The sequence below is a fragment of the Trichosurus vulpecula genome, chromosome 8 (assembly GCF_011100635.1).
Source record: "Trichosurus vulpecula isolate mTriVul1 chromosome 8, mTriVul1.pri, whole genome shotgun sequence".
Taxonomy (NCBI): domain Eukaryota; kingdom Metazoa; phylum Chordata; class Mammalia; order Diprotodontia; family Phalangeridae; genus Trichosurus; species Trichosurus vulpecula.
In genome coordinates, this window is record NC_050580.1 from 138248398 (window position 1) to 138273978 (window position 25581).

The 25581-nt window shown below is 36.3% G+C and overlaps 1 protein-coding gene across 1 annotated transcript in view; it reads right to left on the reverse strand.

Annotated features, from left to right (window-relative positions):
* Nucleotides 1-25581, reverse strand: part of ADAMTS17 (ADAM metallopeptidase with thrombospondin type 1 motif 17) — a 506671-nt gene that overhangs the window by 269871 nt on the left and 211219 nt on the right. Inside the window, exon 8 of the mRNA XM_036736388.1 lies at nt 5969-6074. Coding sequence (XP_036592283.1) covers nt 5969-6074 — 106 coding nt within the window. The remainder of the gene's footprint in view (nt 1-5968; nt 6075-25581) is intronic.

Genomic DNA, 25581 nt, shown 5'->3' on the forward strand with positions numbered 1-25581 from the left:
TTATTTGGGTAGTTTGAAAGAAAGGCTTGGGCTGAGTTGAATATGATGGGATGATTAGGGAGAGATAAAAAGGAGTAATTATCTCATAAAAATGAGGCATAAAAGGAAAAATTGATAAGAAGAAGGTAGGAGGGGTGGGTAGTACTGTAATCTTACTCTCATCAGGAATGGATTTAAAAGGGAGTTAGATAGAGAGATAGATAGAGATGTATGTGTACATGTATGCATGTATGTATAAAAGTTTTCTAAATTCAGAAAGAAATAAGAGGGATAGTGTGGGGGGAGCAAATAAGGGAAGGAATTTTAGAGGGGTGTGTAGGTTAAGGAACAGGAGGGCAAGGTAGTAGGTAGAAGTAAAGCAGAGGAGTGAGGAGAGATAGGGCAAATAGGGCAAGAAGGATAGTGAGGAAAAATAGGAAGGAGGAAAAAATACAACAAGTAATTGCAGGGGCAGCTAGGTGGCAGGGTAGATAGAACACCAGGCTCTGCAGTCAGGAGGAACCAAGCTGAAACCTGGCCTCAGACATTTGACACTTACTAGCTCTGTGACCTTGGGCAAGTCTCTTAACTCCAATTACCTTGAAAAAAATAACAATACAAAACAAAAACAAGTAATTGTAGCCTAGATGTGAATGGGACAAATTTACCTACAAAATAGAAATGGATGACAGATTAAAAATTTGAATTCGACAATATGTTCCTTTTAGGAAACATATAATTGAGAGATACATACAAAGATAAAATAAAGGGCAGGAGTAGAATATATTACATAAAAATAGCAGGGATAGTAATCATAATCTCAGACAAAGTTAAAGTTAAAATAGATTTAACCAAAAGTGAAAAACAGAGAAACTACACTAGGTGTCAGCAATATTATTCAATATTGTTTTAGCCCATTTAAAAACACCCAGACAGTATAAAATACCTGAGTGTATATCTGCCAAAACAGACACAGGAAGTATACGAACATAAACATAAACCATTTTTTATAAAGTCATATCTAAATAACGGAAGTAATATTTATTGTTCATGGATAGGTAAAACCAATATAATTTTTAAGTGACAATTTTACCTATTTATTCAATGTCATTCCAATTAAATTATTAAAAATTATTTTACTGAGTTAGAAAAAATAATAACAAAGTTCATTTGGAAGAGCAAAAAGTCAGGAACTTCAAAGAAACCAGGAAAAAAGATTTAAAGAAAGTAGATTCAGCAGCATCAAACATCAAACTATATTATAAGGGAGAGCACTGTTGAAATGTAAGGGTAATTTTGATTATTTTAAATCAAAAATTTCTTGTATAAATAAAACCTATGTAGTTAAGAATAGAAGAAATGCAGAAAATTTGGGGAAAAACCATCATAAACAATATTTCAGGATGTGATTGGGTTGGAATATTGCTTTGGTGTAGGAAATGATGTGCTGGTTGATTTAGAAAAACATGGAAAGTCTTCAGCCTATGAAGGAAGATGCTGTCCACCTTCAGAGAAACAGAGGACAGGTGGAAATAAACATACTATGGTCTTACATATGTGTATGAGTGTATATGTGTTTATATGTTTATAGATATCTACGTATCAGTGTGTGTGTGTGTGTGTGTGTGTGTGTGTGTGTGTGTGTGTGTCCACACTTTATTTTAGCCTTCTTTAGGGTGGGGTAGGGGAGATGGAAAAAAATAAAGTAAAAAGTGCACAGCAGAGAACAAAAGAAAACCAACAAGGAAGCAAAGAAAAGCTGGGCAGCTTTGAAAACAATATGTAGTATTCATCATGTAGGTTCTCTTGAAATGAAATTTATTATTTTACATTGAATTCTCTTCTATGGTCTGCTGTGCACAAGGTAATTTTTTTTTCTTTTGTCAACTTGTATTTAATTTTAAAATAAAAAAATATGAAAAAAAGAAAGATTGCTTTTTTTGTTATCTTTACAACAAAAATTGCAGTGTCATCTACAATAAGATTATCTATTCTTATTTCTTACCCAAAAACCTGGAGATCATTTATTGCTTCTCATGTTTTACAATTTTAATATTAATCAGTCACAGTCAATAGCTTTGTGTTGCCAAAAAAATGGAAACGATAAATCTTAGCTGTATCAGTCCTTTCAATGCCACAACTTTCTAGTGGTACCAGAAAAAAAGCCAATGACAGAAGAAGTTTACTAGGACAATGACTCTGGTTTTTCTAGGGATTATTTTTATGCTAAAAGATTTCTTTTGGTGGCGATCAGAAACACAGATTGGCATGTTAGACTGTCCTCATTATACTATTCTTTTGCTTTACTGGATAAGTAAACCACTTGATCACCTGTATTTTAAAATGTTTAAGTACAGAATCTAAAATAAATTAAGCATGGTAGTCCATTGTCAGCTCTCTCTGTTTTCTCTAGTCTGATAAAGCTTGCAAAAGTTATTTAGACTTGCTCAGTTAAAATCTCTGAACTTCTGATCCAGATGGCCTAGATGGCCAAAATCTAACTGGTCACTCAAATTAATGTTTCTTTTTTTTTTAACATTAAAACCAGAAATTCACCAGTGAGCTCTAATTAGAACAACAGGTTTAAAGAGAATCTAAGCAATTGCTAATGATACTTTATCCCACTTAAAGTACTGCAACTTTTTCAATGGAATTAATCAGAAAAGAGGGATGAGGTCATGTATTTTTCTTCACCATTAGATTCCAAAATGCAAATGAAGGTATGTGAAAGGTATTGGTGAAAATTTATGTTGGTCTTCTCTTCCTCTCTCTTCCTTTCATCCTTATTTAATGTGGTCATGATCCTTAAAGATTCAGAAGACACTAACTGAAATCCACTTGAATGACTTTGCTTTATTTTTGTTCTCCTAGCATTCTGAGTAGAAGGAAATACTCTGAAAGCCATAGAACAGAAGCCTAATGCTGTCTCAACATGAAAAGAGTGCACTCTGGTAAAGAAAGTATCCTTTTGCTAATGTTAATCCAATTATAAGGTATTTCCCTCTCTCTTCTGCTGAAATGAAGGAAAGAAGTCAGAAAGAGTCAGAAGCTGTCCACACCAATTGTTCCCAAATTTATTTGTTCACCGAACTGATTTGACGAGGAAAAAAAAGACGACACCCTCAATGAATAGCTTTTCCATCTTGCTTCTATTTCCATTTTTCATATTAAATACAAGATGAAACAAAACTTATAAAAATTAATAGAGACATCAATGTTATTTCTAATCAGAGATCAATGAAATAGTGTTTTTTTGTAACTATTATTTGTAGGCATTCATGCAAGCAACAAAACATATTATATGAATTATATGTTGTGACGTAATACACATGAAAATACTGGACAATGGACCACTTGGAAGATCTAAATGTTCAACAGTGGTCTCTAAATCCTACTTTGAGAAAGAATGAGCTATATTACTATTAATACTATTAGTTAATACTATTGAGATGTGCTTACCCTAGAGAAAATCATTGCTGCAGAATTCAATTACCTATTCAGAAATGTCAGCAGTGAAGGATATTTATCTGGAGAAGATTCATCCTGTTTTGGATGGTGAGTTCACTTTCAAGTTTCATACATGTATAGCAGGGTACTATTTAGTTTAAATAATAAAATGACCCAATTTCCTTCCCTTGGTTTGATTACACTACGCATGGTATAATTGGAAGATTCCTACAGATGAAGAGTTTATTGTTTTAATCTTAAAGGTGGGACTTTAAACATCCTTTTCTTACTAAATCAAATAATTCTGAGGCAACAGACTTTAAGAGCACTTTAATCATACAAAGTAAGATAAGGTTAAAAAAAAACCAAGACTTATTGGTTTTAATAAAAAGGTATTTGTTATTGTACGTAATTGAGGACAATAGGTTTATAAACAGTAGGCTGTAGTCTTCCAAGATTTTAGCTAAAGAGTAACATCAAAATATGACTGAAATTAACCTTCTTCTCTTCAGATATCCTGTGCTAACTATACATGTATTTGATCCAAAAGACTAAAATGGATAATGGCAGAAATTGTTGTACTTATATTTTTAAAGGAAAAAGAAGAAAAGTTTTATATTTAGTTTATGTGCATGTGTGTGTGTGTGTGTGTGTATATATGTGTATATATATATATATACATATATATGTATGTTACATGAAGCTATGAGACATAGAAGTTCAGAACATCATTTCTTAATAGTACAATTTTAATTTGATAGTCAAAATTTGCCAAATTAGGTGGAAATTTCAAAGAATTTAGATACGACAAATTTGGTTCAAAGCTTTCTGGACATTGTATTCACAAATGTGAGAAACTATCTGGAATTTCTTCAGTCCTCAGAATTGGAAGTCAGTATTACAATGGTAGCCAGCACATTAAACAAAAGCATGATTTTTCTGAAAGAACATGAAGGCATGTAGAGTCTGTTAAGACAACAAACATTTATTAAGCCCTGTGTCAAGCACTATACTAAGCACTGGGAATACAAATATAGTCAAAAGAAAGACAGTCCCTGCTTTCACAGAGCTTACATTCTAATGGGGGAAGACAACATTTAAAAGGTAGCTGAAAAGCAGTGGCAGAGGTACGGGGGAGAAGGAAGTCAGAGACAAGAGCCATGGGGTAGATGAACGCAGAAAGACAGCGAGTGACCCACACAGGCGGAAGGCTTACCTGTGCTGACAAAGAAAGGACCCAGCCAAGGATCAAAGTAAACACAGAAGCTAAATGTCACTGATATAGAAAATATCGTCCAGGTAAAACAATACTAATTACGGTCTCTTGTTCATACTGTTGCTAAGGGAACTAAACTTACAAGGCTCAATGCCCTTCTTAATTTAAAGAATTGCCTACAATATCACATAAAGGTATTCATAATTTAGTTTGTTTATACTGTTTAACAACTATAGAAATATCTCCTACCAAAATCCCCCTTCTTAAATGGAAGCGATGAAAATAGAAATAAATTTGAAGATGAAATGATTATCCTTTCTTGTACATATAGCTTTTCCATGGCAGGAAAGTGGACTTCCAAATTGATGACCCATATGTGTGGGTTACTTGGGACTTTACCTTGAAATATTAATTTTTCTATGAACTATATTTCCATTTCACTAAACTCTTTCCATTCTAGAAAAAAACATTTCTACATATAGTGTAAATTATAAAGCACTCAAACCACAATTGTTTCTTTTATGATAATTGCGTAGATTCTCTCACTTGTATATTTAATGAATATGAAGCGGATAGCCACTTCAGGAATAAACATAAAATTTTCAAATTATTTTTTAAAGGAACCTTGTTTCCTGTCATGCAAGAATTATTAAACACTGTGCAAATCACTTAATCTTTCTGACCCACAGTTTCATTACCAGTAAAATGAAGAGATTAGACTCTACAAGCTGTAAAGTCACTTCAAATGAGAACATTCTGTGAATCCATTTCATCAGGTCCTGGGAGGTGGGAAATAAGTATTTCTTTAAATCTAGGACATTCTCTTAGAAGCTAGAATTGAGTCTATACTCAGAAATTTGGGTTTTATTAGAAAGAATCTGGAAAAGAAAATTAATGTTAGAAGTAGAAAGAATTATCCCATTAATTGAAATAATAAATTGTAGTAATCATTCATTTATATGGCAAAAAGATTATTTCATTACATAGGATGTTGTCCAAGTAAGTCAACCCAAGCGAGTATCTATTCTTTTTTACTGTTTGGCTTTAAAAACAAGCAAAAGGCTATGAATTCAAGACCTTCAAGATGAGGATAAAACTGTTCACTAACCAGAACTTCTTAATTGTTTATAAATTGTTGCCATAGTTTTTCTTTTGAGAGAGGTGCATATCAAATACATTTTCAAAATTGATCCCATGTAAAAAAGATAGAATTTTTGAATAACATTATTTTAAAACACAAATTTGGTTTTAAGAACTTATATCAAAGTGAATGAATTATATTTACAAAACCGTTTTAAGAGGCAGAATTAAGAGTGTAATGCTTACTTGTGGCCCAGTTCGTGAGCAATTGTAAATGCCAGATTGAGACCATTGTCTTCTGCAAGTACACATTTCCTCTTAGCACTGCATACTCCTCCCAAATAAGCAATTCCTATAGAAGAAAAAAACAACATGGAAAACACATGTACTTCAGAGTTTACAAGACACTTCCTCACATAATTGCAATGAAAATTGTCTAAAAGTCAATAAAGTCAATAATTGTACATGTGTTTAAGGTTAACAAAAAACTGAACAAATGCTTACGATACAGTTGAATTATGAAAAACTAAGACCAATGGGTCAATATAGGTTTTCTTTTGAAATTTCCTATCTTGAATAAGTACTTATTGAAATTTATATCTGTGTCAATACTACAGAATGGAATATATACCTACTGATTTCTAGGGTTTAAGACCACAGATAATGATGAATGAAGACCATAGAAATATCTTCCTAAAGGACAGTAGGGGGAAGAAAGAGGGAGGAGAGGGCCTAGGAACTTAATTAAACTCAAAATATCGTAGTTGGAAGAAGAGAATCTACTGCTTCAAATGTCTGAAAGGTTATTACAAAGAATAGAAATTAGGTTTGATGTGCCTTGGTCTCAAGATGATAGAAGTAGGACTAATGAATAGAAGTTGCAAAGAGGCAAACTTAAACTTGATACAAGGAAAAACTCCCTAACAATTAGAACTTTTCCAAAGTGGTAGATGGAAAGAATCAGCATAACTCACTTAAGGAGGAGAAACGGTCAAAAGGAAAAGACAGATTAATTAACTTATTGGGAGTTACAAAGTACATCAGTAATAGAACTGTGGGCTCTATGGTCAAAATTTGTCTCCTTAATCTCCATCACTGATTCAATCTTGCTTCTCCTGATCATGGGTATCTAGCAAATTTCAGTCCTGTATATTCCATTCTCTTTTCTCTACCTTCTTTCTTGGTGATCTCAACAGCTGTCATAAGTTCAATTATCACCTTGCTGTAAATGAATATATATGTATACACACACATACACATATATACACACATACAAACACACAACTTTGAAGTACAAATATATACATATATATCTCTGTGTGTATATATAAGCACATATATATGCATGCATACATATGTGTATATGTGTATATATATATATATATGCATACATACATGTATATTAAGCTCAAGTTTGGTTAAGTTTCAGTTTGATAAATAAAAACAATATCCTATATTTCAGCATTAAGTAAATATTCTCCTTTAAAAAATTTCTCTGAATATTCAGTCTCATGAAAGGTGCTATGCATACACATGTTGATAATATATGATCATCTAGCTTCCACTTGAAATTCTCCTGTGAATGAGACCCATTACCTCCTAAGTAGCTTGTCCCCTTCTAGAATAGCTTTAGTAGTCAAGAAGTTTATCCTTCCATTAAAGCCAAACCTGGCTTCTCTACTCATGGCTCCTAGTTTTGCTTTCTGAGGCCAAGCAGAATAAATCTAAGCCCCTTTTCATGTACTTGAAGACAACTATCAGGTAATCCTTTAAGGATCTTCTTCTCTAGGTTAAACATCTCCAGTCTTTTAAGTCTTGACATGCCATGGCCCCCATTCTTTTCAGTTTGATGATTTCTTCCTCTGGATATGTACCAATTATCAACACCTCTTCTAAAATGTGCCACCCAGAATTGAACACAATACTCCAGATGCAGTATGGCTTGAGGCCAGCAGGACTATCACATCCAACATTCAACTCACTATTGTCCTTTAAATGAAGCTTTTTAGGCCCATATTACTTTTTAATTTTTTTTGGCTGCCATGTTACTCAGTTGACTCATATTGAGCGTACCATCCTCTAAACCAACATGTTTTAAACAGATATTGTTCAGCCATGTTTACCTATCCTGTACTTGTGAAGCTGACATTTTTCAACTTTAAACTTATGCTCAAAACTGAAATGATCATCTTTGCCCCTAAACCCTCCCCTCCTTTCAACTGCTCTAATTCTTTTGATGGCCCTGCCACCCTCAGGACCACTTAGATTCAAGACCTTGAAATCATCGTTCTTTTTATTAAGAAATGCCACTTGTAGTCAGCTGCTTTCATTCATTCCCCCTGTTCTAGGTCCCTTTATTTTTACCTAACCTCATGTATAGGAATCTCCTCTTCCCTAGTGGACACTACAGCAAGTTTAATAATTTGACATTCATATTTCCTGTGCAATGTAAACTGTTCACCACAGCTTCCCAGGATTCACCTGTGAGTCTTTGTGGGAGGCACCAAGATTTAGAATACAAAACAATACCCTAGTGCATATACTTGTACTTGTACTATGTCCTAAAACTTTGGTCAGGGGTATGGATGCCAACCGTAACAAACTGTGATACTTGGCATAAATAACCAGGACTCTAAGCTCCCCAAATTCCTTCATACTCATTGATTCTCATAAACACACTCTACTTCTATCATTCACAGTCTGATGATCTGCCCTGCATTCCACTGCCAACTCCTCTGATAATAATCAATGAACCGTATAAATTAAAATACTGAAGTTTCTCCTTCTGCCCATTACATTGGCAAAGATGACAGAAACAGTTAACGTTAGACAAGGAAGAGAGGCACAAGATTATACATTATTGGTGGAACTGTGTTTAATGATAAACTGTGTTTAATGATAAACATTTGGAACTTTGCTAGAAAACTGACTAACTTGTTCATGTCCTTTGATCCAGTGAAAAATTATTAGGCCTACCCCTCCACATAAGTCAAAGACAAATAGATAGTTCCCCTATAGACTAAAATATTTGTAGTGGTACTTTCTTATGTTAGCAAAAACAATAACCCAAAACCCAAACGAGTCCCAAAACTAGAAACAGGACAGATGCCCCCTGTTTGTGAAACAAAATATGGAATATTTACACAGTAGAATACCATTAGTATTCTACTAGTAGTAAAATACTATTAGTATTCTGCTAGTAGTAAAATACTATTAGTATTCTGCTAGTAGTAAAATACTATTAGTATTCTGCTAGTGGTAAAATATTCTTAGTCTCACTATAGTAAGGCAAAATCATGATAAAAGAAATTATGAATCTGAGGAATTTTAAGAGACTTGAAGATTTGTATGAATTGACATATACTCATAAGAACACAATAAAGAGAACCAAGATAACAATATACAAGAGTCATGATGCTGTAAAGGAAAACATCACCAAAAGACCAGAATTTAGATTGATACAATAACCAATGTTGGTGCCAGAGGACTAATGATAAAACATACCTCCCTCCCTTTCAGTAGAGGACTAGGAGGGTATTCATCATCAGGCAAGGTCAACAGGTTGGTTTATTTTGCTTTACTTTTACCTGTTGGTTTTTCATATTTAAATGTCTCCCCTGTGGTTTCTGTCTTCCGTACTTCTTTTTACAAGGGAGGGATCGTAGACTTAACACTGGAAGAGACCTTTACCACCATCTAGTCTAGCCCCCTCATTTTTTAGATAAGGAAACTGAGGCCCGAGGTCACACAGGTAGTGACAGAAACAGGACTGGAGCCCAGGGCCTCTGACTCCAAGAGCTAACAGTCTTTTCCCTGGGGCACTCTGCCTCCCTGTGGGTCCTCTGGGGGAACTGGGGAGAAGGGGGTGGGGAAATGACAGTGATGTAAATAAAATGGGAAAGAAAAAACATCCCAAGCCATATGCTCCAACCTCCTTCCATACACCCCAGGCCAAGTTTCTCCCACAATACCTAACACCAGCACTGTGGGTACACCCTGAAGCCTCTTAAATCGGCCCACAAAATCATAAGCAGCTGCACGGCCTCTGGGGCACAGCTGTTCCTACTTTCAAGCAATGCATCCCCAGACTCTAACAGACTCTTCTCTCTCCCTCAGCCTCTACTTTCAATCAGTTGCCAAGTCCTGTTAATTCTACCTCCACGATCTCTCTCAACTCAACCCCATTCTTTCCATTCACACAGGCAAATGCCCTGGTGGAGGCCCTGATGAATCTCTCCTGGGCTATAACAACAATTGGGATTTACATAGAATGTAATGTCTGCAAAACACTTTCTATTAATTAATTCATGGGAATCTCATGACAACACTACAAAGGGTGGCTTGGCAGGGCAGTGGGTAGCATGCTGGGACTGGAATCAGAAAAACCTGAGCTCTAATCTACCTGGGACACATAATAGCCATGTGAAACTGGACATAATCCTTAACTTTAAAGTAGGGATAATGGTTCTCCTTACTATGCTCTTATGAGTATATGTCAATTCATACAAATCTTCAAGTCTCTTAAAATTTCTCAGATTCGTAATTTCTTTTATCATGATTTTGTCTTATCATGGTTAGTCTTATGGTGACACTAATAGTATTCCACTACTGGTACCGTTGTGAGGCTCAAATGGGGTAATAACTGGAAAGGGTTTAGCACAGTGCCTGGCACATAGTAAGCACGATAGAAATGTTAGCTATAATTATTAGATACCATTGGAATAATTACTCTCACTTCATTGATGAGGAAACCAGGGCTGAGAGAAATTTTAGCAGTTTGCACATGGTCACACAGCTATTAGTGTCAGGTTTTCAGCCCACATCTCTGCTGACTCCCAGTCTAGCATATTATATTCTACTAATCAGTCCTCTTCTCAGGGACTACTACTGGCAAGCTCCTTAGAGAGAGAGAGAGACTCATCTCTGTTCCTTCTTTTTGCATAAGGCAGGCAAGTAATAAATGTGTATGTTTCTAATTGGTTTCCAGACCTACAAGTCTGTCACGTCCCTGCTCAAAGTTCAGTGGTTTCCCGTGACCAATCAGTTGAAATATTAATTTCTTTGTTGTTCAGTCATTTCAGTCTCGTCTGACTCTTTATCAGCCCATTCTGGGTTTTCTTGGCACATATACTGGAGTGGTTTGCCATTTCCTTCTCCAGCTCATTTTACAGATGAGGAAACTGAGGCAAATGGGGTTAAGTGTTTGGCTCACGGGGCTAGTAGGCCAGATTTGAATTCATATTTTCCTGACTCCAGGCAGGGCACTCTATCCACTACCCCTCCCAGCTGCCCCTATTAATTCTTTAGCCTGGAATTTAAAATAGATGGCTGTAATGGTAATCAGGTTGGGACTTTTTTTTTTTTACTGTTTTCTCTTTTGGAATGCTAAGGGAATCAAGTGCCTTTGATGAGTCTTGCATTTCAAATGTAATGGCAAGCAAAGTGGGACTTTTTGCTGTTTTACTGAGGTAATCAAGTGCCTTTGATAAGTCTTGCCTTTGTTTCAAACAGGAATCTTTGATTGAATCAAGAGTCTTTGATGACCTTCTTAAGTCACAAGAATGCCTAGTTCACATGGGTTCGAGTCACATGGTTGTGATGCCCTCTGAGCCTGAAGAAAGGTATATATACTCTAAGGTTAGCATTTTGTTTGGGACTTTCACTCACTGGAAGAGTGTCGTGTGATTTGACCAGACAAGACTCTGGGTAGCCATCACAGAGCCCTCCCCCCTCATCCCTCTGGCTTTGAAAACCCAGATGCTGATGCTTCTCTCTGGTGACTGTATGTACTGATATAGTTAGACGGTTAGAAGCCTGTTTACCGGTTTGTGTTTATTAGCTCTGGTTATATAATTTCTGCTTGTATACACTCTGAAGTTCAGGGCGCTAGCTTTTACCCCTGAACGAAGTGAATGATATATGTATGATTGTAAACCTCTTAAAGTTGCTTTCCTTAGAAAAGTAGATCAAAAGAACTTGTGCTGGCAGCCTTCCTGTGTGCTGGTGTTATTGGCCTTATGCCTCCACAGCAGCTGCAAGCTGCATTGTTGTTACAATGATGTAATGGATAGAACACTAGACTCAGAGTCAGGGAGATCTGAGTTGAGACCCTGGCCAGCAATGTGACACTGGGCAAGCCACATTAACCTCTTTTGCCTCAGTTTCCTTATCTGCAAAATAGGGATAATAATATCAGCGACTTCACAGTGTTCTTATGAAGAAGGATGAAGTATTCTTATGAAGATTAAATAAGATTACATATGTAGAGTAACTCATAAACCTTTGAGTGCTATCTCCATTATCATCATCATTAGTAAAGGCTTCAGTAATTAGGTTTTAACCCACATTTCCAGCCATATTTTTTGTTACTTACCTTCTTAGTCTCTACATTCTATCCAATCTGGCTTACTAACAATTCCCCAGAATTGATATGTTATCTCTCAAATTTGTGCATTATGTTGGACTGTTCCCCGTACCCAAAATACACATCTTCCTCACTGTCCTCCTTTTTAAAGGCTCCCCTCAGGTTCCACTTCTTCCATTAAGTTTTCCTGACTTTCTTTCCCTCCAGCTGATAATGTTTACTCCCTCTTTAAATTTTCCTTAAGTACTCTGGTTTGATCTCTCTCTTTTCCATAACATCAAGGATGAGGCAACAAGGTGTATGGCTCAGTGGTTAGAGTGCCCTGCCTGTAATCAAAAGATCTGAGTTCAAATTCAGCATTAAACACTTCCTTTCTCTATGACTCTATAAGTCACTGAGCTTCCTTTTGCCTCCTCCACTTCCTCAACCAAACCCTAACCAACAGGGTTGTTATGAGCATCAAATGAGCTAATGTTTGTGAAGTGCTTAGGGTAGTGCCTGGCATATGGGAGGCATTATAAAAATGCATTATACAAATACTCTCCCACCTTTTTACAAAGGTGTCCCAAAAGTTTTATTGCATTTTGAAGCTTTGCTACCTTAATTCTGCACCAGGACTTTTGAAACATTCTGTACTTTCCACTGTATACCAGGATTATCCCTCGAATATAATTATCTTTGTATTCCCTGTTAAAAAGAATGCAAATTCATTGAAAACATGCTTGATTCATTTTTTGGATCTTTATATCATGAGTTCCCAGTATAGTACTTTTGACCTAGCAGGTATTTGATTACAGTTATCCCTTCTATACTGCCAGAGTTAGGGGTGTAGCACCTTGTGATCTGGGAAATCTATGTAAAAATTCCTGGCCCTCTCTTCGTACCAGAGAAGAAGTCTGATTTTTTCTTTTTCTTTTATGGGTTATTTACAATACCTTATTGTAAAATGTGGGTTGATATTGTACAATACCATACATATATTTTATTCATTTCTGAGTTTCTAAACTGTTTTTATGTAGCCTACTGGCCTTTGTAGGTCATCTGTGGCTTCCACAAAACTCAGAAATTCCCATTTCATTTCTTATGCTGACCCTCGATATACTGAAACCATGATGGGGAAAGTTGTGATGTGGAAGGGATAACTGTAGTGTTTACTAAATTGAATTGAAACTAATTTTAAGAATCATGTTGCCTTTATACTAGACAGGAGAGTTGGATGAATTATTCAGGGATAGAAACACATCCAGGGGGGCGGAGGAAGATGGCAGTTGGAAAGCAGGGACTAGCGTGAGCGCCCCGCCGAGTCCCTCCAAAAACCTATAAAAAATGGCTCTGAACCAATTCTAGAACTGCAGAACCCACAAAATAGCAGAGGGAAGCAGGTCTCCAGCCCAGGACAGTCTGGATGGTCTCTGGGTGAGGTCTATCCCACACGGAGCTGGGAGTGGAGCGGAGTGGAGCAGAGCCCAGCAGGGGCGGTGCGGACCAACCAGACCAGGAGCCTGGCGGAGCGTGCCCTAGCGCCCTGAATCAGTGAGCTGCAGCAGTCACCAGACTTCTCAACCCACAAACAACAAAGACAACAGAGAAGGTTAGTGGGAAAAGCTGCGGGAGTGGAAGGAGTTCAAGGTTCAGCCACCACCCCAGGGGCAGCGGAGGTGGGGCAGCTACAGAACTACAGCTGCAGTTGCTTCTGGCCCCAGGCCCACCTGGTGGGAGGAATTAAGTGGCAGATCAGAGCAGAAGTGAAGAGCCTGCTGAAGATCTAAGTCCAGTCTGGGTTGGGGGTTCTTGGGGAAGGAGGAGTGCTGGTGTGGCAGAGCTGGCGCATCCCCCCAAGCTTGGAACATAGTTCTCTTAACTCTACAAGCAGTCATACCCTGCTGAAAAACTCAAGGGTCAAGTTAGTTGGTTGGGAATATGGCCAGGCAGCGAAAACGCGCCCAGATTCAGTCTCAGACTTTGGATTCTTTTTTTGGTGACAAAGAAGACCAAAACATACAGCCTAAAGAAGACAACAAAGTCATAGAGCCTACAACAAAAGCCTCCAAGAAAAACATGAACTGGCCCCAGGCCATAGAAGAACTCAAAAAGGATTTGGAAAAGCAAGTTAGAGAAGTAGAGGAAAAATTGGGAAGAGAAATGAGAAGGATGCGAGAAAACCATGAAAAACAAGTCAATGACTTGCTAAAGGAGACCCAAAAAAATACTGAAAAATACACTGAAGAAAACAACACCTTAAAAAATAGACTAACTCAAATGGCAAAAGAGCTCCAAAAAGCCAATGAGAAGAAGAATGCCTTGAAAGGCAGAATTAGCCAAATGGAAAAGGAGGTCCAAAAGACCACTGAAGAAAATACTACTTTAAAAATTAGATTGGAGCAAGTGGAAGCTAGTGACTTGATGAGAAATCAAGATATTATAAAACAGAACCAAAGAAATGAAAAAATGGAAGACAATGTGAAATATCTCACTGGAAAAACCATTGACCTGGAAAATAGATCCAGGAGAGATAACTTAAAAATTATTGGACTACCTGAAAGCTATGATCAAAAAAAGAGCCTAGATATCATCTTTCAAGAAATTACCAAGAACTGCCCTGATATTCGAGAGCCACAGGGCAAAATAGAAATTGAAAGAATCCACCGATTGCCTCCGCAAATAGATCCCAAAAAGAAACACATCCAAATCAAAGTCTTTTCTGCCTTTGAGTAGCAGTTTCACAATGGATAAAGCACTAGGCTTAAAACCAGACTCATCTTCATGAGCTCAAATCCAGTCTCAGACACTTATTAGCTGTGTGACCCCAGGCAAGTCACTTAACCCTGCTTGCCTCAGTTTCCTCATCTGTAAAATGAGCTGGAGAAGGAAATGGCAAACCACTCCAGTATCTTTGCCAGGAAAACCCCAAATGGGGGCATGACTGAAAAATTACTCAACAAAAACAAATTCCCAGTTAGTCAGCATTTTAAGATTTATAAGGTACTCTCCTTCACAGCAGCACTTGGAGGTAGGTAATGCAGCTATTGTCTCTATTTTAGAGTTGTGGAAATTCAGGCTCTGAAAAAATGTGACCTCATTATCCCAGAGCTGGTCAACATCTGAGGCAAGATTTGTACCCAGGTCTCCAACATCCATGATGTTATGTTGCCTCCCATCAATGACAGTAATGTATTCATTATCAGAAAATTGGTTATTTCCACCAAATCAACCACACTCTTCCTTTCATTTCCATTACTTAAATAGCTTCATCCTTCCCTTCTGTCATTTCCATTAGCCCAGTACCAGTCTTTCATGTGGTCTTTTCTAAACAAGGATTCACTTTACCAACTCACATCTGATCACTTGCTCCATTCCATCATAACTTTATGGTGAGATTCTTTTCTGAGGCTGACTCAATTGATACTTGGCACATGAGGGCTAAGCATGAGAGCATGTGTCTATTTTTATTTGGAAACATGCAATGTGCTTGGCCACGGTTGAAGCATTTTTTTAGTTATTTGGTCTCAAGATGGTTTTTTTGCACTTGGACATCACAGTCCAACAATTTAGAATATTAGGAGTAAAAAAAATCGATCTGGCATTTCAATGCTTTCAAGGTCATTAATCTGGTTTTGTTTAAAAACACTTTCTAGGTCACTGTTAAAAGACTAGTACTGACTAGGTGGAATTTATCTACATAGCTCTGATGGTATGCACACACACATACTTTAGTACTCTACTCGTCCAACACATGGCTGTGTATAGATGCAAAAACTGGGAGCAGTTAGGAATGTGGTTACTGTGGGGAGAAATAGCTTTTTAATTACTGTTTGAATGTGGGAAACTGAGGACTCAGTAAATCTATGTGTATTGAATATGCTAACCAAAGTTCATTGAATAACCTGATGCTGAATGAGCAGACCTTAAATGCCACATAAACACTTCCAATGTGCTTACAAAACAGAATGGCCTTAGTCACACACAGCCCACTAATTGCGGAGTATTAAATTTCCACCCTAATTAGGGTGTTATACAATGCCAAGGAAAAAGTGAAGCAGAGAGGTTCCCAATAATTGCATTTTAATTTTTTCAAGGCGTAGATTTTTTTTTCTGGAAGACAAAGGATCAGTTTATTTACAAGAAATGCTCTCACACAGAGGTAGATTAAGGTCTGCTTTTAATGATTATAGTAAATCATGAGCAGCCCCACCATAAAAGTAGGACAAATAAAAAAAAGCACCAAAGAAAACTACCTCTCTGATTATTGAGGCACAAATGTACAAGTTTATGAGTAATAGCTACTGGAAACGCTTAAATGGGGAAAAAAGTGAGGTTGGAAAAAAGTCTAGTTTGTCATAAAATGAAAAGCTTGTGGGGAATAAACATCGAACTATAAAGCTTCCTAAGGAAAACAAATCTCACAATTATTTAATGTTTCATATGAAGAAACAGTGGTATATGGAAGGTTTCCTAGAAGAATTGAGGATATATCAAATTGCTGTATGCAGGAAAAGGCATGTGTTTGGAATTGTTCCTGCCTTGGAAGTGAAGGCCAGGGATATCACAAAATTCTTGAATCTGGTTTTAAAAAGGAAGAGTTAGAAACCTGTTTTCATTATTTTTCTCCCTTCTAAAGAAATTCTTACCCACATATTGTTAACTTTTACATCCAAGATGTGAAACCAAAGTTGTACTATGTAAACTAAGATTACCTCCACAAAGACTTAGTCCCTGTAGCAATGCCTTCAGTATATTTTTATCCTTCCATAACTTAAAATTCTGTGCATTCAAAACCATATTGGTTTTATAATGATGACATTAGTTCCATGTGTTTAAGCAGACACTTGGAACAAAGAGGCTATGCAATTGAACAGCAATTAATTATCTCTGAGGAGTTCTAAGAGCTTTACAAAACTTCATATATGCAAGTGCAGGTTAGCACTGGGGGAAAAAGAACATTGCAAAGAAGAATGGCATTTATTGACCCACAAATTTCTGACTACCATATTGCAATACAAGCACATGCATATTTGGGAATTCACTACATGGAGGACAGAGAACATCAATTAAGGATTTTTCTTCTTTAACTGTTTGCTTTGGTAATCAATTTAACCTTTTGGTAATTTCCTCAACCCCATGTCCCTGTCTCCCTTTATTTTGGTTCCTTTTCCTCTTTCACAAAAACTCTACTCCACATTTTTGACATTTTTTATGATGCGAAATCACGTCTCTTTCCCTTGAAGTCTCATGATCACAGGCTGGGTGCTGAAAGTGAAGTCACTAACCAGGAGAGTATGAGGACAACTATCTTGGCATTCATCCAATAAGGCCTCACGATACACTGGTGGGCCATTATTCTTGACTGGGGATATGTGCTCAACTCACTCCCCATCTTCCTTTCTATCCCCACTTAATGACACTTCAGCAAGATTACATTGTTAATACTATGTTAATTTGCATTTGTTGACAGCAGTGTTATAATTGTGTAGTTATCTACTTCTGTGTTCATTTGTCCTTTCTCCCCAGCAAAATTGTTTGTTCTTTGAAGGCATACAATCTTTTATTAATTCCCGCCTGAGTTCAAGTCTCGACTCTAGGAGACATAGTTGCACACCCTTCTGACACATAGAAGTATACACTTCACTTCTGACAAGTGAAAAACAGCTCACCTAGATGAACTGATAAACTATATCCAATGACTAGGGTGAATCCAAATCAGCTATTAGAAGAAAATTAATTTTCACATCAATTCCATTTATATATTGTTTCTATCATATCCACAACTGGAGCTATTACATTTCAGAGTTTAGAAGGCGAAGAACTTTATTAAAATCCTAAAAAATTTTAGATGATATGTCATTTTTTAAAAAAGCAAATGTATTTCCCAAATTCTCTACTTAAGCTCTCAATGCTCTCTGTTGTTTTAAGTTTCAAAAAAAATTTTTGATCTGCACTGATAGAGGGAGTTTCCACACCTGTGAATTCCCTAGAACAGTGAAATCATAAGTCTCCTATTCCAATCTCTCTCACAGCAGCTGGTAAGTTTTTCGGCATACAAGAAATATGAATGAGTGAACTTCCAGAGAAAGATTAAGTGATTTTTGTCAAGATCAGATAGGAAATTACTGGCAAAACTTGGCCTGGGTGAACCCATAAGGCTAACTGTGCCATTCATTGGCTCAATATTTCTCCTTGTAGAGCATACCCTTTCTTACCCCATTGAATAATTATGTGCCATGTTCCTATGAAATGCAAGGAAAGATTTGCTCATCAAGAAGACACAACAGGAAAGAAACAGGTGAGACTGTTAAGGTGCCTGATGATACAGCATCTCCAAGTGTATCTATAGCACTAAAATTAGTATTTTTTTTAAAACGGAAAAAATGTCACATTTAAATCATGAATAATAATGCCAATGATTTCCATAAGAAACTCACTACTTCACTTACACCCATCACCTCGTAAATTTGCACCTCAAGTCAAGGGAATCTGATTCCCGGGTATCCTGGTGCTTTAACTATTAGATCAGGAAGGTAAAAAAAATTATGCAAATTTTTAGGTGATTGTGGAAATAATAAAGAGACTAAGGTAACTTTCCTGAAATCTGACAAAGTTTACATATTAATCCAGAAAGTCTTATGTTTTCCCTAAACAATTCTCTTCCTCCCAACAATTTCAAGGGACTATGGGTATCTAAACAGAGACAGTCATGTAGAGAAAATATGCAAAAAAATTATTTAATGTTATTTTTCTTTTCCTTAAGAAAAACTGCAGGGTTAATTCAAGCAATTTCTGAACAGGGAGTTGGCCATATGATGCTATCTTGACTTAAGGAGAAAACTACACACAACTGTATAAACTCTGATTTGTCCAAAAAGTTGTCATATGTAAACAGTTTGCAGCTGTTGGCCTTGCTGCCAATTAATGAGACCTTTGCTGGCTATGTCACTAAAAGGAACTATTAAATTTCTCCTACCGACTGAATTAGGTACTTATATGACATCAAATAATTGTCACAGTAATGCTGTACTACAAATTAAGAGGATGTAATCTTTAACGTATTTATTCCAAAATCATAGTTACAGACAAGCACATAAGGATAAATGGTTTAGCATGTGCAAGATCTTCATGGAGTCTTTGTGTATGTTTAAATTTTAATTGGAGGTTATAGGTATATTAGAAAAAAATCTGTAAAAAGCATTTGAAAGCAAATTTATTACAATTTGGCACAATCACAGTACATAGTTGTATGCACTGTATTCTTATTTCAGGTCTTCTGACAAGTGAAAAATAGCTCACATAGATGAGCCAATAAACTACATCCAATGGCTAGGAGGAATCCAAATCAGCTCTGAGAAGAAAACTCATTTTCACATCAATGCCATTTACATATTGTTTCCATTATACCTACAATTGGGGCTATTACATTTTAGAGTTTAGAAGGTGAAGAACTTTATTAAAACCCTGAAAATTGTTTCAATGATTTATTTTGTCATTTTTTGAAAAAGCAAATATATTTCCCAAATTCTTTACTTTTCCTTTCTGGATGCCACAGTTTTTACATTTATTCACATTGATAGAGTGCTGGAAATTCTTGAGTGAAGAAAGTCTTGAGTTCAAATGTGGCCTTAGACACTTACTAGCTTTGTGACCCTGGGCAAGTCACTTAATCTCTCCTTGTTTCAGTTTCCTTATCTGTAAAAAGGGGATAATAATAGCACCTACTTTCCAGGGTTGTATTGAGGACAAAATAAGATAATAATTGTAAAGTGCTTAGCATTTTATATAAATGGTAATTGTTATTACTATTATTGTTATCATTCCCATTCCCCAGAAAAATAGAAGCTCCTTGAGGGCAAGGACCATTTCATTTTTGTCTTTGTATCCCCAGTACTAGCACTGTACCTTAAATATCACGGGCATAAATGTTTGTTGATTTTTTAAAAAAAGACTGTTGAGTAGATATCAATAACTACTGACACATTCAGTTCAACAAATATTTATGCCTATGATATTTAAATAACAGGATTAAAGTCTAAATATGGTTACTTCATGGTCACTGATAAGTAAAATATTTAAATAGGTAAATAAAATAGTTTATTGTGAAAATCTTGATACATTTTTAAAAAAAAATTTCATCTGTTCATCATCCTTTCAGCTTCATCCTTAAATAATCTCAGGATGTTTTGTTTTAATTGAATCCCATATCAAGTTGTCTGTAAATTCAGCTGCACCTCCTGTGGTTTAAGATAATATTTCTAACAATCTTCCATCATTACTCTTCTTAAAATTTTGCAAATAAGTTTATATTCTAAACTGGTGATGTCCTTAACTGCCTTGTCTATCTACTCAACAAGTAACTTGAGTACTTGTTGGCCAAGAAAGTTTCCTGTGTTCATTTGGATTCCTCGTGGTGGTGATTGCTTTATTAATTAAATCCCCTTTAGTTAAGAGTGACAGTTTTTGTCAACGGAATATTCAGCTATTCCTTCTATTACTTTATTTCCTTTTTTCCAATGTCAAGGGCTTGTTGAAATAATCCTTGTTGGAGCTCTTTTATTTGCATATCATATCTCCTCATATTTTTTTCTTCTAATTTGGTAATGATCTTAAATCTTTATTCTAACAGGTCATTGGGCTGACTGTACAAAGACAGTTCATTTTTAAGTTACTCTCACACCCACAATGTTACTTCTTCTCAGTTGAAATATAGCCAATTTCATTTTTAATCATTTTACTTGGTGTTTGCAATATCTAGTTCCTTCCCAGTCTCTTCTCAAGTAAAGTTTTCATTAATGTGTGTGTGCGCGAATATGTATATAGAATAGGGCTTTTTTGTATCTGCAAGCCTTTTCCCTCTTTTACTTCCTTTTGAACTTCTTTTTTCAACATAGTTTTGACATCTTCCTTTATTCCCACTTTTGCATTGGTGTTACTGAATGTTTATGTATATTTGATTCCTTTTGGAAGACATCAAGTGTTTCTTGGAATTTTTCTATTTTCATCTTTTGCAACAGATGTTGTCACATAAGATAGAATTCTTTTCATGGTGATGCTTTTTGCTCATGCTTATCATGAGCGCCGAAATATGAGAAGACCAAGGATAGTTCAGCATGAAAGGAGAGAAGACTTTTCCTGGAACAGGAAATAGTGTGAGCAGACTCAGAGAGGAAAGAGTTCACTATGAGCTCAAGGAAAATACAGTTTTGTGGTTTGCCTACATATTCCATGAGTGGAGGTGAGTAAAATGAAAGATAAGATTGGAAAAGAAAGATGGTGTCCATTTTTGGAGGGTTTTGATGCCAAGCAGAGGGTTTTAAACTTTATACTAGGAAGCCATTGAAGATTTTTGAGCATAGGGAGTTCTTGTAATAGTTCAGGCGAGCAATCATAAGGGCTCATCTTAGAATGGTGGCCGTAGGAATAGAGAAAAAGAATAGATTCCAAAGATGTAGAGAGATGACACTGACAGGGCCTGGCAGCTAAGTGGATGAGAAGCAAGGGTGATCAAAGAATCAACAGTGACTACAAGGTTGTGAAAATGGAGGCAGGATGAACAGCACTACTTTAGGCAGATACAGTAAAGTCATATGGAGGAACAGGTTCAAGATGAAAGATAATGAGCTCAGTTTTTGAGGTTCCAGTGGAAGTCACATGGAGATGTCTTACAGCTAGCTGAAAACTTTGGTCTGAAGCTTACAAGAGTGGTGGGAATGGAAGATTTGGGAGTCACCTACATGAAGTTTTAGTCAAAACTTCCCATATTAGAGGAAGCTTCACATGGATAATCAGAGAGCCATTAATCAAAGTTATATTTATAGCTTGATCTGTTGAAGGGCTTTCTATTATCTTATGCATGACAAACTCATTATTGGAGAAGAGTCACTGAGAAGCATGTCACTCTATCAGGTCAATTCTTTTTTTCATTTGGTTAATCAATGAACAATCCATAAAGACTTACAGTTCTCATCTTTTCATCAAAAATAATCTTGATATATGTGTATACCCTTCTCAAAAAGCCTTTATAGAGATAAGAAAGCAGGTCTATGGATGGGCAAGGAAAAAAAACAAGCATGTTTATTGAGCAGGCATTGTTCACTTCACAAATATTATATTATTTGTTCTTCACAATAACTCTGGGAGGTGGATGCTATTATCACCTTTTTACCGTTGATTAATCTGAGGCAAACAGGTTAAGTGACATGCTAGTAAGGGGTTGAGGCTGAATTTGAACTCGATTCTTCCTGACTCCAGGCTCAGTTCTCTGCCCACTACACGAGTTAGCTTCCTCTAGTGATTAGAACTCCCTGGTGTCTTCTTTGTCCTCCCTGCCCCCATGCTTTTCCTAACAATGCCATCTGTGATCTTTTCCACTCTTGTCAAATATTTCCCTCTCTTATATATTTGGAAAATCAATTCTTGGTTGTGTCATGTCACCTATGACACAGATTTCCTTTGGTATGCTTATCCAGGTTCAGTTATTCTTCCCAGTTTAATATTCCTGAGCTCTAATGCACTTCTTATCAGATACTGTTGTGTCACAGTTTAGAAATACAGATGACACTAAGGCGGTAGGTAGGTACAGTTTACACATGAGTTGAGAGGGTCAGTATTAAAAAAGATCTCGATAGGATATTGGGCTAAATAGAAGATGAAATTCAATGGGGATAAATATGACATTTTATACTCAGATTCAAAAAAACAACTACATGAGTGCAAGATAGGGGTAAGCTCAGTGAGGTCAAGGATTGTACAGCAGGTCATTAATAAAGGTTTACTGGTTGGTTGATTGAAATGTAGCTAGAGAGCAGTTAGTTCATTTGTAAAAAACCCAGGGTTTTTCCTTTCTCAGCTGTGTACAAAAAGAAGCTTAGAGTCCAGAATCAGGGAGATGATAGTTTGGCTGCATTACACCTCTGTTTAGACCATATTTAGAGCACTAAGTTCAGTTCTAGTGTTACCATTTAGGAATACTATTCATGAACTAGAGTGTTAACAGAATGAATAATTTAATCAGTCAACAAGCATTTATTAAGTAACTAACCATGTGCCAAGTACTATGTTAGAAACTCAGCAAAAAGACAAAAAAAAAATAAAACAATCATTACTTTTGAGATCATTACATATGGGCACAAATTGAAGGAAATTGGGATCTTTAGCCTGGTGAAGATTCAGAGAGGACATGGTAACAATCTTCAAGTACGTAAAGGACTTCTATATTGAAAAAGATTCAACTTATTCTTCTCGACCCAAGAAGGCAAACAAAGAACGAAATGGAAATCTGCAAAGACTCGGGTTTAGGCTTGGTGTCCAGAAACACTTCCTAACAATTAGAGCTATCCAAAAATGGAATGGATTGTCTTGGGAAATAATGGATTCCCCATCACTGGCAATCTTCAAACAATTATAGATTGTAGGATACATCATAGAGAGGATTCTGGAACATGTATGCCTTCGACTGGATGGTCCCTAATGTTGTATAAGCCTCTTCCAGCTCAAATCCTTTCCCCCTTCTATTCATGCCCTTCATCTGCCTCTTCTAATCCTTCTCAGATAATCTCACAGGGTTATAGATTTATAGCTTTATGATCTTGGAGGTCATATAGTCCAACCTCTCCATTTTCCAATGGGGAATCCTTTGTTCAGATCTTTTCTATTGAATACCACTTTCTCCTTGCTTCATTTTCTTTCTCCTCTTGTAGTTCTAGACCTTTTTTCTCCTTCAGCTTGAATTCTTCTTTTCCTTTTCCTTCTCCTTCCATCTCCTTCTCCTTCCCCTTCTCCCTGACCTCAAGTCTCCTCCCAAGTTTCTAGTTTTCTCCTTCACAATTCTTTCTCCTCCTTCTCCTTGTACTCCACCAATTTCATGGAAATCAGCAAAAACCTAAGAAAACACCATTAATCTATGACACGAATGTTAGTCTTATCCCTCCAAACTAGCACATAAACCAACATGATAAAAGTTCCTGCTGTAATTATACAAGGCTTTGAAGTCTCACCCAAAGCACATTTCCCATGACAATGAAAGTATGGTTGAGGGTCAGAAAATGAAGCATATTTTTCCATTTAAAAACAATGTGTGAATCTCTTATTTCAAGAAAAAAAAATTCTTCACCTTTATATCCCTGCCATAGTGCTATATTAATTGGAAGCGATATAAGCATTTGGAGCATCATAAATTAATTTGGTTAGCTATGGTTTGCCTGTTTAAATGCCACTTTCATCGACACTTCAGCAATAGAATATTCTTTTATATTGTTTATAATCATTAAAGATCCTGTGTTCTATCAATGACTTTCCTTATCAATTTTATTAATGAGAACCATAGCTGAAAATGAAAAAAGTATGCTTAGTATTTAAAAAGAATAAAAGAAAGGTCTCTGTTTGAAATATTTAGATTCTGTACTTGAAATCAAACAAGCTTCTATAATTTTCCTTTGACCAAAAAGAGATACAGATCCTACTCAAAGAAGCATTAAGAGAGTCTCCATAGGGCCTTATTTGATCATACTCTTTGGGTGTGATCAAATAAACGGCTCTTTACAAAATAATATTTTGATGAGTTAAGTGTAAACAAATCAGGAACAGACAGCTTGTATTTCCCTCGGGTTTATAAATTTGAAGGAGAATTGCTTAGAACAATGCATGTCACATTTTGCCCAGGCCAAAACACTTGGGGGAGAAAAGGATAAATATCTGGTGATATTCAGCAGATTCCAAACAGCCTGAAGGTTCATTCATCCACTGGAACCAAATGTGTAGAAATAATCATACATATTTCTATTTTCCAGAGGTGGTAACAGTTTCATAAGAGTGGCAGTTTAACAATAGGGAGGGACAGGCAGAGAGAGAAAACAGGAAGATGAATGGATCTCTGAATCTTATGACCAACCACTCAGTGTTCTATACTGCCTTCTTCTTTCTGAGGGCTACAAGGGAACACATGGAAAGGGCTACTACTCACATTCTGGATTTATATCACACTCCAAATAAGGTTCACCTAAGGCAGGGGTTCTCAATGTTTTTGTGTATTATGGACCTCTTTGGGAGAGGAGCAAAACCTTTGTATCCCTTCTCAGAAAAATGTTTTTAAATACATTAAATAAAATACGTGGGAATACAAAGGGAACCTATTGCACTGAAATACATTTATTGAAATATTAGGAAAAAATAAGCTCACAGATTCCAGATTAAGAACCCCTGACTTCATAGGAGATAATTTCTTCATGCTTTTCCTATCAGTACTACAGAAGAGAAAGGAATATTTCATTCAGTCCTTTTGTTCAAATGTTATGATTAGATTTTGAAGTTATGGAGATTCTTCCTAATTTGACTTCTTGTGTGTGTTGGTTGTTTCAGAGATCTCTAAGGTTAACATTAGAACTGGCAATCACATACAGAAGCTTGAAACCTACAAACTGTTTGGCCAAAGAAGGATCTAACATGCACCTTAGTCAGAAAACCAATGATTTACCTGCAAAAGAGCAATGGTGGCCAAAGCTATCAGGGTTTT